Source organism: Micromys minutus (genome assembly GCF_963924665.1).
Source record: "Micromys minutus genome assembly, chromosome: 6".
NCBI lineage: Eukaryota > Metazoa > Chordata > Mammalia > Rodentia > Muridae > Micromys > Micromys minutus.
This window is the reverse complement of record NC_137975.1, coordinates 75,256,437-75,270,354: the sequence shown is the minus strand read 5'-3', so window position 1 is coordinate 75,270,354 and position 13,918 is coordinate 75,256,437. Positions and strand designations below refer to the sequence as shown.

General features: G+C 45.2%; 1 protein-coding gene across 2 annotated transcripts in view; it reads right to left on the bottom strand.

The window, feature by feature from the left end:
- GPLD1 (glycosylphosphatidylinositol specific phospholipase D1) overlaps positions 1-13,918 on the bottom strand; it is a gene marked incomplete at its 5' end in the record, with an annotated part of 42,558 nt that overhangs the window by 21,053 nt on the left and 7,587 nt on the right. For both annotated transcript variants that reach the window (XM_080917654.1, XM_080917655.1), the window contains 9 exons: positions 1,191-1,256; positions 4,534-4,673; positions 4,803-4,830; positions 5,035-5,142; positions 6,557-6,611; positions 7,896-7,944; positions 8,917-9,027; positions 9,485-9,582; positions 11,889-11,967. In XM_080917654.1, coding sequence (XP_080773780.1) covers positions 1,191-1,256; positions 4,534-4,673; positions 4,803-4,830; positions 5,035-5,142; positions 6,557-6,611; positions 7,896-7,944; positions 8,917-9,027; positions 9,485-9,582; positions 11,889-11,967 — 734 coding nt within the window. The remainder of the gene's footprint in view (positions 1-1,190; positions 1,257-4,533; positions 4,674-4,802; positions 4,831-5,034; positions 5,143-6,556; positions 6,612-7,895; positions 7,945-8,916; positions 9,028-9,484; positions 9,583-11,888; positions 11,968-13,918) is intronic.

The following is a 13,918-nucleotide window of genomic DNA, read 5'->3' as shown; positions in this document are numbered from 1 at the left end:
GGGAACAGGAGGAGGGGGAGGGAGGGGGAGGAGGGAAGAGGAAGGAGAAAGGAGGGAAGAGAGAGGAGGGGGAGCAGGGGGAAGGGAGGGGAAGAAAGAGGAGGGGAGAGGGAGGGGGAGGGTGAAGAAGAACAGCAACAGATTTCCTGTGCTCTTGGAGCACACAGTAGGAGTAAAAATAATTCTAGACTAGCACACCATAACTGTGTTGCATGTGTCACTGAAGAGGTCTAGACAGCTCCTGACTCCTAACGGTGGTAGCATGCAGACTGAGCTATCCATCAGGATATGAGCTATAATCACTTATCTCATTAAAAACATTTTCTAGCCTGCTGTGGTACACACCCAGCACTCAGGAGGCAGAAGCAGGCAGAGCTCTTTGAGTTCAAGTCTAGCCTGGTCTACATAGTAAGTTCCAGGATAACTAAGCTACAGAAAGAAATCGTGTTTTAAAAATAAATAAATTTTCTAGTTTAGAAATCTTGAACTGGGTACAGTGGCACATGCCTGGAAACCTAGCACTTAGGGAGGAGGGGGTAGAGATAGGAAAATCAGGAGTTCAAGGCCAGCCTGAGCTACTCAGTGAGTTCAAGGCCAGCCTAGACTACATGAGAAGCTGTCTTTAATAAACAAATCACATATCTTAGCCATCTTACACCACAGAAGAGCCATCAAAGCTTCAGAAAAATTAAGGATAGGGGAACAAAAAGGCCTAGAGGGACACCAGAAGAGGAGGGACTTTAACAGCCACAGACAGTAAACTAGACTTAAAGATTTTATATATATATTCACAAAGAATATATATAAACCACATATCTATACATATATATTCATCAACAACTGGACTGACTTACTTTAAATGAATTAAACATACTATTGTTTTATTTCATCGATAACGGATGGTGTTCCTTTCTACTGAAAGCCTGGTTTTGGAGGTTGGTAGCAGCTCACTGTCTGTGCCTGCTTTACGCCCACTACCGTCTATACCCATGTCAGTAGTTCAGGACTGTAGATCTTCTCTGCACTGTCAGAAAGAAGTGGTAGCTCAAAACCATCCCCTAGTGTGTTTAAAAGTCACCAGGCTGTAAATGGCTCGGCTAGACTAGGAACCTACATCCCCTGGTCTGAAGACCCCATGCTCCACCCTCTCACAGCAGCCCACCTAGAGAGGTTCTTCTGGCCCCACTCACCTGAGGGCGTGGGTCTTCCTGCCGTCACAGGAGATGAACAGAGGGTTCTCGGGCAGGTTGCAGTCACTGGGAAGATAGTGGAAGGCGTTAGGCACTTTTCTTCCTTCCCTCTAAGGATGATCTTAACAGGCAATGAGTGACTGCTTCAAATCACTCTTGTCACTGAGTCCAATGTGCTATCCACTGTCACCTTTAAATCACTCCCCTAGGCTCAGCTCAAAGAGTTCATTGCCTGGCCATTGGGATGGAAAGCCCAAGTCTTTCTAGCCAAGCCTTCCTCCGCCCTCCTGGCTCCTCTGCCAAGCTTGCAGGCAAACATGAAATGCCCGGAGTCTGAGACTATGATACAAACCGGGTCCCAGCTACAGAACCTTTGCCCATTTACTACAGTTTTACACCGAAAAGATCTACAGCACTCAATTTCATTCTCTTATGAAAGTCTACGGATTCTGCAATTAAGTAGGGAATCGGTATGACTTTCACAAGTGAGAAGATGCTGGAAAATGTAAAGGATGACCTCATTCCGAAAGGGACTTTGCGGGAGGGGTGTTGATGCTATGGAAAGAACAGGACTTTGAAGCGAATCTGTGGAGGTCACTGGAGGAGACCAGGAGAAGTGTGGGGGCTTTAGAGCAAGGGAAAGCCAGGGGCCGGAAGGGGAACTGGGGAGACTGAGGAGCAGCTGAGAACAAGCTTTCCTCACCTCACTGCCGACAGACCGACCAACAGCTCTCTTAGGCTGGACCTGTAATCAATTCAATCGAGCGAGCTACAACCCAGCTCCCTCCCTTTCTGGAGGTTTCGTTCATTGTGTGAAGTGACTGGTCTCACAATGGCACAATCCATACAGATCATGTACTGAGATCATGAACGCCACCCACTTCCGTCTCCCCACTCCCCTTCTCCCTCTCACAGATCCTGCTCCTCCTCCTTAGGATCTACACGTGAGAGAAAACTTGAAATTCTGAGTCTGGCTCACTGGAGCTAATACGATTGTCTTCGGCTCCATTTTCCTACAAATGTTGTGGTTCCGTTTTTCCTGCTGAGTAAAACCCGTTGTAAGTACATGCACACACGTTTTTTCAGACCCACTGTGCCATCTCTGAGCCAAGGGAAAGGCTCTCTGCGAGTCTTCCTGCACTGCTGCTGAGTCAGTGGGTGGTGCGGCAGGTTTCAGCGAGGGCATAGCCACCAATTCACAGTTTCTTCAGAAAGCCTACTGTATGCTTCAAATAACATGAACGCACTTTAAAATGCATTTTAAGGGTAAGTACTCTTAGCGAGCTGGAGCAATGCTGGTAAATAAAAACAAATACATTTCTTCTTTTGTGACTTTTTTTTTTTTGTTGTTGTTTCTAGAACTTTCTTTAAATCTCTGATGAATTCTGATCTCTTGCTCTGTGTGTGTGTGTGTGTGCTCCATCCGTTTCAGAAGTTTCGAGTGTGGGTAAGTTAGGACAGAGACAGGAACTGTGCTCTGTTATTTCTTCCTACCTGTCTTTCCTTAGCTAAGCACAGAAACAGTCCAAAGTCACCCAGCAATGGGGCTGGGCTTGAGGACTGCTGCTTGTGGCTGAGGGAAGGATGAGGGAGGGAAGGAGGGGGAGAGGAAGGGAGAGAGGATGAAGAAACAGAGGTTACTCACTCCACTATGACTGGGACATTCTAAGTTCAACTAATATAACTATTCCGCCCAATAGCAACCACGATCATGGACCCGCACTTAAAAAGCACTTGCTTGTTAAACCCTGCACTCTGCATCCGGGTTCTCACGGGCTCCTCGCAGCCTCATTAAGATGAAATGGTGACCATCCCCATCTAACTGAAGATTTAGCAACATAAAACTCAGTGGTAAGGAGATGTCTCTGATTCCAAACCCCACCCTTTTTACACCTGGGCTGCATGCACCTAAACACTCTCAGCCAGCCTGGGAAGATGAGTCGGTCAGTTGTTGCAAACGTGAGGACCTGTATTTGATTCCCAGCACCCACGGCCCAGCAGGGGGCTTTGCAGAGCCAAGCAGACCTCTGGCGCTCCACAGTCAGCCTGCCTAGATGCCTGACCTAATCACCAAATCCAGATCAATAACAGACCCTGAGTCAAAACCAAAGGAGAACATTCTGGCTTCTGAGTGTACGCACACACACACACACACACACACACACACACACACACACAACTCCACTGTAAGGGCTGAGGGGTTGCCTTCAGATTTTGTTCATTATTAAAATAAGACTGTGAAGCTGGGGAGATCATTAGAGGGTGAGACACTTGCTGTCCAAGTGTGAGGACCAGGGTGTAGATCTCACAGAAATAAAAGGTGAGCTGACCTGAAATGCCAGTGCTCAGAGGATGGAGATATGACATCTCCAAAGGAGCTAGCAAGTCGGATTGTCTGCAGTAAGGGACCCTGTCACAAGGTATAAGGTGAGAAGAACTAAGAAAGACACCCACATTAACATCAGACCTCCTCATGCATGTACACACACATGCAAGTATGCCTACACACACACAACAAAGCAGGTTAAATTAAATAGGATGTGTATTAGATTGCTAATCCCTACCAAATCATCCCTTCTTGAGTCTTTCAAGTAAATCTGCATGGATTAGGTAGAAGTCAATCTTAGCCCGAAAGAGAATTTCATTTCAAACCATCAATGTGTAATTATGATTAATAATGTGTGAATGTTGCAAAGGTCTTTAGGAACACATCACATAGTGTTCTTATCAACTTATCAACACCCACACTCTGAGTTCCTGACCTGGAACCAGCTCTGGGGAATAGCTCTTGTGCAAAGAGCCTTCGTCGCCACGGCTGGCTCTGCAGGGCCAGCCAAGCTCCAGGTGCCACACTTGCCTGCAGCAGGAGCTTCATCAAAGTGTTCTGCCCCTCTTACCCCCAGCATCCCAGCAGCTCAGCTAGGGGGAGCCATGCCAATGATGTGATGTGCAGTTTCTCTGATCAACGGTGCCTCCCCAGGACCTAGGGGCCGTTCTTCCTAAGGATCTAACTTCGTGTATGCTCTAACTGTGTTTGGTCTCTGAGTAGCTCTGGTCCTGAAGATGACAAAACAAAGGTGATGCCCAACCAGGAGCAGCGAAGCAGAAAGCCCTCCTATGCCCTCCATCAGCCTCCTCCAGAGCCTGTGCTCTACACACCATTCACCAACGGTTTGATTTTGGAGCACGGGGGAGGTGTGTGAGAGCTACTTCTCAGTGATTCCCAGTTCCTCCATGCCTGCTCCTCTGTCCCTCTGTCCCTGGAACTTGAAAGGCATTTACCAAGTGAACCAGGTGTCCCCCAGTCAGCTGTGTGTGGGGAATCTAGCAAGGCAAAACTCACCTGGTCCCGTTCTCCAGCATAAAGCTGGTCAAACGGTAAATGTTGGTGGACCAGAACGCCATGTCATCTAGACCTCCGAGGAAATAGTCTTGGAACTGTTCCACCAGGAATGGGGACTTTGTAGAGTATGTGGAGTAAAGCTGCAGGAGGAGAGAGGGAGTAAGGCACCGTCTACACACCAGGGAGTAAGGCACTGTCTACACATGAGGGAGTAGGGCACCGTCTACATACAATCTGTTAGCTAAGATTCAGGAAAAGCCCATCTTTACCTTGGAAACAGCTAACATTTCCCCGTGCCTGCAACACAAATAAGAATCTCCATTAGCTGCAGTTTCTATAAAAAACTAAGACAAATAATGAAGAGACGGCCCATCCATGAACATCTTCTACCATACTGCCTTCACAGAGGAGAAACCCATAAATTCGAAATGCACCCTTGGAACTAAAATACGAAAAGGTCCCAATTAACCAGCTGCAAACTTCCTTCTTGTTCACACTTACATTTCCAGGAACTGAAGGTATGTGCAATCAACAATGACATTTTTGGTGATGACTTTCCGACCATAGAGATTATCGTAAATTCTCAGGAGATCCGTGATGGGCACGTACCTGAGTTAAAGTGGAAGAGAGTGCTTGGGTTCTGACACTGAAGACAACGGGACAACTACAGGAGCTCCACAAGCTCCCAGTGTGTCCCCTGACTGATTCTGTGTGTCACAAGTTCAACAGTCCTTACCAGCACCAGCATTGGTCATTTGACTTTGCCAGTGGCACTCAGGGATTGATACCTTTATATTCCCATTTTACATAAAAGGAAACTGAGTGGCACAGGGACAGTAAGTAATTTTTTTCAGTGATGCAGAACAAAAACACAGGTGCCTTCGTCAAATATTTATGAAATGATATTTAAATATGAGAAATTATCAAGTGTAAGAAAAAGTGTTCAGTTTTGTGGATTCAGAGTTTACGAAAATTAGTCTCATGAATCACTAATGTGTATGTGTGTGTTTTATGAGCATGTGTGTATGGTGTGAGTGTGTGATGAGTGGGGTGCAAAGTTGTATTTGGATATGTGTGGGGCAAGGGTGTGTTTGGTTTTATAAATAGTGTCTTGCTCTGTAATCAAGTGTGAACTAGAACTAACTCTTTGTGTCCCAGGCTGTCTTCAAACTTGCAGCAGTCTCCTGCCTCAGCCTCCTGAGTGTTGGACTTCCAGGCACGAGCACCAGAGATGGCTCCCCTCTCGGATGTGCTAATTTAGATGCACTGGAGAAAGCCAGAGAAAGAACTCTGGGCCCAGCTTTTGACTCATAGACATTAACTATTTAGTTGGAAGGAGAGCAGTATTTTAAAATCAGGTTTATAGAGTGATTTTTATCTCAGTCTCAAAATCCTCAGACTAAACAAGAATCTAACAGCCAGTGAAATCTGATAATTAATAAAATATACTCTAATACACACTACAAAGTACATAGACATAATTTAAGAAGCAATTTGACAAAATGGTGAGCATTAGAAGCTGTATATCTACGGCACTATTCAAAACACTATCAAAGTCAGAAATGGTAACACAGGCCAGTAAACCAGGCTGCTTAAGAGGCGGAAGCAAGAGAGGCCTCAAGGTCAGAGCCTGCCTCCTATAGTTCAAGTTCAAGGCTAACCTGAGACATTCAGTTAGGCCCTGTCTCAAATTTTTAAACACTGTAGAAGAAGAAGAAAGAAAACAGGAGGAGGAGAAGGAGGAGGAAGAAGAGGAGGAGGAAGAGGAGGAAGAAGAAGAGGAAGCAGCAGCAGCAGGGACTTAGAGAGGCCATAAAGTAGTTGCCTAGCATCCAGAAGGCCCTAGGTTCATTACCTAGTAACAAGGATGAAATTATACACACACCCACACACCCACCCACCCACCCACCCACCCACACACAGAGACAAACCAGTGGGAAAATAAGCTATAAACTAAAAAACAAATGAAGCAAGTCATAAACGCCATTTTGGTACCATGTACTTAAAAGGATGTTGCTCTTACCAGTGCCGTGAGAGGTAATTAAAATTAAATTCAAACTGGCTCAACACATCTCCTCCTACAGCAAGAGAAAAATATTTACAGTCTGTGGGTTCGTAGCAAGACAGCTTCTTCCAGCACACATTCCCACAAGCCCGACCAAGGCAGCTTCTTCCAGCACACATTCCCACAAACCCGACCAAGGCAGCTTCTTCCAGCACACATTCCCACAAACCCGACCAAGGCAGCTTCTTCCAGCACACATTCCCACAAACCCGACCAAGGCAGCTTCTTCCAGCACACATTTCCACAAACCCGACCAAGGCAGCTTCTTCCAGCACACATTCCCACAAGCCCGACCATTCCCTTGGCTACTCACCCTGTTTCAGGTCTGTCTTGAAGGAAACGCTCTCTTTTAAAAATCTTAGCTAGTGGAGTGTATGAATTAAGAATGCATATTGAAATAGTTCTGTTTGCTGGTTTTTGTTTGTTTCAACCGGGATCTCACTGTGTAGCCTTGGCTGGCCTGTGTGCTCTTTGCTTAACGCCGCCCTTCAATTTACAGTCTCAGCTCCCTGGCTGCTGGGATTACAGGTGTGCACCACCACACCCTGCTTTGAATCTCTTTTCTTTCACTTTAAGATAAACCATACTCGCCTCTGCAAATAATTACTAATGCGTATATTTAAAGAAAATTACTACAGACTAAGAGAGTTCAGCCATTGGAAGCTGAAATACAGGTGACTAAGACTAATCTAGCAGATGGATTTTAATCCAATATATGAGTAGAGATGTTGCCTAAAACTATGTCAACAAAAATACATATTTTAAGAAAAAATATATTAATATACCTGCATAGAAATCTGGCCCTTTAGTTTTGTGTGGTTAGTGCATGCCTTTAATCCCAACACTTGGAGGCAGAGGCAGGAGGATCTCTGTGAGTTCAAAGCTGAAACTCTAGAACAGCCAGAACAATAGAGAGAAGCCCTGTCTCAAAAAAGAAATGTATCTCTGTGTTGAATTGTTATGTTCTAAATAAACTTCAGCGTTAAAATTAGAAAAATACTTAACATATAAGGTTGGCAGGATGGTTCAGTGGTAAAAGCACTTGCTATGTAAGGCTGGTGACCTAGGTTCAAGTCCCAGGACCCAAAGAAAAGGTGGAAGGAACCATTCCATAAAGTGGGCCTTTGACCTTCAAACCTGCACACTGTGGCTCACAGGACACACAGAGACGCATCATGCACTTGACAACACAGATGCTCATGAATACACACACACACACACACACACACACACACACACTTGCATGCACACTAACAAGAAAAGTAATTGACATATGAAGGAAATGAATAAACGGTACCAAAATCACCAGCCGAATGAGCGTCAGAGTAAGAGTTGTAAAAATCAATCTGAGAACAAAGAGAAATACATGGTGAATGTCATGGGCTGTGACCCAGAATGTCACCCCAAGTCACACAACCCGAGGGGAGGTGACAACCTCTCCCAGGGGACTGCAGACAGTTGTGTCTCCCTGGGGTGAACAACTTTTCCAATGGACTCCACGATTTCAGACCCAATAGAATGGAGTCAATAGCAACTCACGTGGGTGGAGGATGGCAAGAGCTTAAATGTGAGCCAGGTGCGGGGTGAAGGGACATGTGTGTACATGAGCCACCATGATGAAGACCATTATCACATACGCTACGGAGACATGCTTCAGTAGTGACAAGCTCTGGCCACCTTCCCAGAGGACCCGCGTTTGATCCTCAGCCTCACGTGACAGCTCACAACCGTCTGTAACTCCAATCCCAGAGAGACCCAATGCCCTATTCCGACCCCCGCAAGCATTGCATATGCATGTTGCATAGACATACATGCAGACAAAATATTCATGCACATAAAATAAAAATTAAGGTTGAAATCTTAATTGAAAAATGCCAAAAGTCAAATAAAACAACCAAGAGTCCAGAGGGTCTTCCAGCTTAATTATTAGGAGAGACTACGATCCTCTGGGAGCTATCTAATTTGAACAGAACCAAGTGGAAATCAAGCCTTTCCTTAATCAACAGATACACAGCCTCACAGACACTGCAGAGACACATCTACTCCTGTTTCCAGCACCTTCGTCCTTTTCATTCTTGTGGGCGTGTCTTTAAAGACCGTAACAATGAGAGGAATTAACAACAACTTTTTAAAAATGTCAAAACTCTGACCTGAGGCCACTTTGGATAAAAAGACTTATTTCCACAAGATATTTTCGTTAAAAATAATCCAGTCTTGTTTGTAGATTTGGGGATCAAACCCAGGGCTTTGCATGTGAAGCAAGCGCTCTGTCTCTGAGGTAGATACTCCTCGCCCTATCTCTGCTGATATGTACTCACAGCTCCCATTGTCCTGAGGAACCCTTGTTCAATACCCAGGCTATGCCAGCTGACATCGGCGACCATGTGGGAGGTGATTCCAAACAAGAAAGCCACCAACTTCTCTGTGTCCTGGGTAAAAAAAAAAAAAAAAAAAAAAAAAAAATGGACGAGAGGAATTTCAAGTCTTACGTGCCATATCATTTTTTGATGATTCCCTGAAAGGCTTTAGCAAACAGAAATGAATTTCCATTACTGAGACCTAACAAAGAACTACAAGCAGGTGGATCACGTAGCTTCTGGATTTGGGAAAGTACAGAAGACTCTCTGGAATACTGTGTAGTGTCTTGGAAGGTTTTCAGATTCATCGGCATTGGCACTAACTGGCCAAGAAAACATCTCCAAGCTTTTCTCTGAGAACTTTAAGCACTGACCAGGCATCTGCTGTGTCCCCACGGGTGCTCACGGCACTGCAGGTCAAGTGGCAGTTAGCTATGCTAGTGTGGGGAGCAGAGATTCCAAATGGAGTGAATCCAGCAGCACTGGGTAGTGCAGCGGTGAATCAATGGAGGTCAGAGGGCATGCCTACCTTCTCCCAGGGCAGAGGGTAGTTCTCCCGAATATAATGAATGCTGGCGTTAAGAAATGGAGTCCAGTGAGTGCTCTCAGACACTTCATGGAATTTTCCTGATAAAAACAAAAAAGTTTGGCAGTGGAGCCTAACTCAAATCTCCCAGAACCCCTCACTGTGCTGCTGGCTCCCTTCACTTTCCCTCCAACCCCTATTTCCTTTGTTCTTGCTCCAAAGACACCTCAGGAGCATAAGGTCCAGTTATAATAGAAGAGTCACTCAAAGGCTCCTTCAACAACTATGTGCTATACTTTGATATCAAATCCCGTCTCACTCTCCCTTAACTTATTTTTATTAATGCTGCTATTACACGTGTCTGTGGTAAGCCTGTTTGTGTGCACATGCACACTTACATGACAGCACTCTTACAGAAATCAACAAGCTTGCAGGGATCCGTTTTCTCCTTCCACTAGTCCCAGCTCATCAGTGAGTCAAACTCAGCCCATCCGTCCTCAAGCACGTTCCCTCACTGGACTGTCTCACACGGTAAGTTACTCTTCTCTGTCACAGTCTGGTTCTAATCTTTATACCACACAGGAGAGTATAAGCTGGTTTGTGAAGACATGGAAAGCCAAGCATGGTGGAATTCCAACAACTCAGAAGGTGGAAACACAGGCAGAAGAATCATGGGTTCAAGGTCATCCACAGCTACATGGTGAGTTTGAGGCTATACCTGAGCTACACAAGACTCTACCAAAAAAGAAAGTCAAGGAAGAGAAGTAGGAAGGAAAGGAAGGAAGGAGGGAGGGAAGTCAGAGGGAGAAAAAATTTGATGGTAGGTAGGTAGGTAGATGGATGGATGGGGATGGATGGATGGGTGGATGGATGGATGGATGGATGGATGGATGGATGGATGGATGGATGGATGGGTTGATGATGGATGGAGATAGATATATAGATAGATGATAGATATATACATACATACATACATACATACATACATACATACATACATAAATCAATGGATAAATGGATAAATGGGTGGGTGGGTGGGTGGAAGATAGATAGATAGATAGATAGATAGATAGATAGATAGATAGATAGATAGATATCTGCACTTCTCAGTGTGGGGTGTTGGGTGTTTTGTCTATTTTGAAGGCCAGCATATATTGGGCAGAGCTTCTTAAATTTAATAGACAAAATATTCCTTTTTTCCATGTGTTATTAATGTTTCAAGGGACTTCCAGAGGATCAAGGGACAGTAGGACTCCCTAAATGGTACTTAGGATATGCCAAGTGAAAAACAGTAGGTTAGAGAGAAGAGCTGTGACTCACAGGCAACAATTGTAGTGAAAAGTGACAGAGAGGAAAGAGAAGTATTTATAAACATAAGAACTACCAAGCTTAGCTTAAAGACATATGTGTTTGATTATGTAAGATGTGCGAGTGAGCATAGGAGGTGGCAGCCCCAGCCTTCCACTGCTGTTAGACTAGATTGTTAGCCGGTGCTGGTGCACACCTCTAATACCAGCACTCAGGTGTTTCCACTGGCTTCTTTTGTGCTCCGGCTTTGGTTGGGTTTAGTTGGATTGGGATTGGCCAATTGACAGAATCAATAATGAGAGAAGACAAAAGGAGATGGAAGGTCTTAGGATTTATGTTCTCAGTTCCTCTGCTGTAGAAGGGAAGAAGACTGGCAATAACCCTTAGCTACAAATTCCACTCCCATCAAGTGGCCCCCTCCAAGAAGGTCCCCTAGCACAATGAAGTAATAATCCCCCTTCATTGTCTGTGGTGACTCCTTACACCTGCCCACACCTTTAGGAATGACGCTCTCACTAAACTGCCCTCAAAGTTCTCAGCTAGCTTAGCCCTTCATAGCCCTGGGCAGTGGTCTCACTAATATCAAGAACAACCCAGGGACAGACACGGAACTTTAGCGCAGACACAGAACTGGACTGGAGGGTAACCTTTTGAGAGTCACTGGCAAACAGAAGGGTCTGCCACAGCGTAGAAAAGCAAGCAGAGAGACATACAGATCAGACATCACCACACAGCAAAATTCCCAGAATCTCTACGCCCAAGCAGTTAAAGTCATTGGGGAGCACTTTTACATATATATGTTTACATATAAATGTGCATTTCCTTTTTAATTATGAGTATGTGTTTGTCTGTGTAGGGTGTGCATGCCAGTGCAGGTGCCTACAGAGGTCAGAAAGAGGCACCAGATGCCCTGGAGCCCAAGTTACAGGTGGTGATGAGTCAGCCAACATGCGTGCAGGGAAACAAAGCCTCATCTTCTGCAAGAGCAGAATACACCTTTAACCACCGAGCTCTCTCTCTCTCCAGCTCATGAAATGTACAATTAACTCCTGTTAACCAGCAGATATGACATCACTCCCTCCGCAAACATGCCCCTTACCTCCTTTGCAGATGCTAGGATAGAAGGCATCGGGGTACACCGTCCCAGCCTGATAGGCGTCCTGGTGTTCTAAGATCAGCTGAGAAACAAGAGAATGTAGAAATTAGAGGGCCAAGTCAGCAGGCTGGGAGAGTCCACCCCATGTGTCTCTAGCTATGAAAGACTACACCAGACATAAACAGATGAAGGGAAAGGGCAGGCAGGAGTAACTTAATGTTAAAAAAAATACATATTTCACCAGCATATGTATCAAATATAGTAACTTCAAGGTCTTTCCTGTGTACCAGGCAAGTTAAAAAGTAGCAAAGCCCACCTGTTTACATTGTTACTGTCTCATTTTCTACTTTTGTTTCTCTAACAAAATAGAATTCTGCTAAGGCTATTTTAAAATTTTTCCTTCTTTATGTGTTTTTGTTTACTGAACCAGTATGTCCTATGGCCCAAGTGGCCTGACGTTGCTATGTAGCCAAAGATGACCTTGAATTCCTAATCCACCCAACTCCCCCTCCGGAGTGCTGGAATCACACTCGTGAACAAACCACCACACCCGGACTTCTCTAAAGTTAGTCAGCAGATCCAAAACTGGTTTATGGCAAGATTTTCAATGATCTACAGTGAAATGAGAAATATATAGATAGATACATACACATACGTGCACATACATACACACACACACACACACACACACACACACTCACATACACATTTATTCTGTGCAGTTGATGTGCACGCCTTTAATCACAGCACTTGGAAGGAAGGCAAGTAGATTTCTGTGAGTTTGAGGCTAACCTGGTCTTCTTTGAGAGCAAGGACAGCCAGGGGTTACACAGAGATATCCTGTCTGGAAAAACCACACACACACACACACACACACACACACACACACACACACACGATTCAACACAAATGTATAGGTAGCAACAGCAAACGCCGTGTGCATGTGCAGGGTTATATCCCTTGGGCTGTACCTACCCTCCCTTTTCATTTTCCCTGTGCTTCAGAGAATTACAAAAATATCCTTTCCCTTTGAAAACGACATGGCAGTGGGTAGCAGGCTTTTTCTCTATAATGTCTCTGTTGAACTTGTAGAGTCAGTTCTTTGTTGACCTTAATGATGCCTAGCTCATTTAAAGTCTAGCTCAGATCACAGGCTGGAGAACAGAAACTGAGTCTCTAGAGCACTTGGCAACCATCCCACCTCGGCCACAGAGTCCCTTCCTTCTCCTACTAGCTTGGAAGAGTTTTTTGCAGCAGAGACGCCGGGCTCCTGGTGGGACACCAGCAACCAACTGCTTACAGGCAGGCAGAGCACCGACATCAGGTTCACTGGGAGCACAGGCTGAGGTTACAAAGGCTGGAACAAGTAGTCAAGATGGATTTGTGTTTTCCAAAGCAAGACTGAATTAAGTCTGTTGAATCTGCAGCTAGCCACCAGGGCAGTGGCTGTGACAACCGAAACAGACGTGACCTTTTTGGTACCATTAACTGTGTGTTGTTCCTAGAGGCCTTTCTAGACATTTCTGGATACAGCTGGAGCTCCTCCTTGGCCTCTTAGTGCAGCAGCTACTTCTCTAGATTCTGGCCTCTGCATAAGCTAGCTCACAGTCTCCGGTTGAGGTTTGGTCATTTGCTATGTGTTGGAATACTAAAGACTGGCCCCTGAGGCCTGGTTGCCCCCAAGGACAAGAGAATCTGACATAGACCATGCTGTGGCCTTGTCCCAACTTATCCCTGACTGGTGAATACAGATTCCGATAGTGGGCAGAAGTTAGATAGGAGGGGTTTGGGTTTCAGGGCCTTAGGTCTGAGAAGAACCATGAAGGGAGAGAGAAAGTGAAGAGAAGGTAAACACCATGGGGTCATGAAAGCATGGCCACAAGGGCTGGCCAACTGAGGTTCAGAGCAGCCCTGATGGAACATAGCAAATTATACTTCGGGGTTAATGATGGGAAAACAGATTCTAATAGCTTAGAGGGTAGATATCTGCAGAGCTCTAGTGCTGACTAAGGCTTATTATATTAATAAAAGTT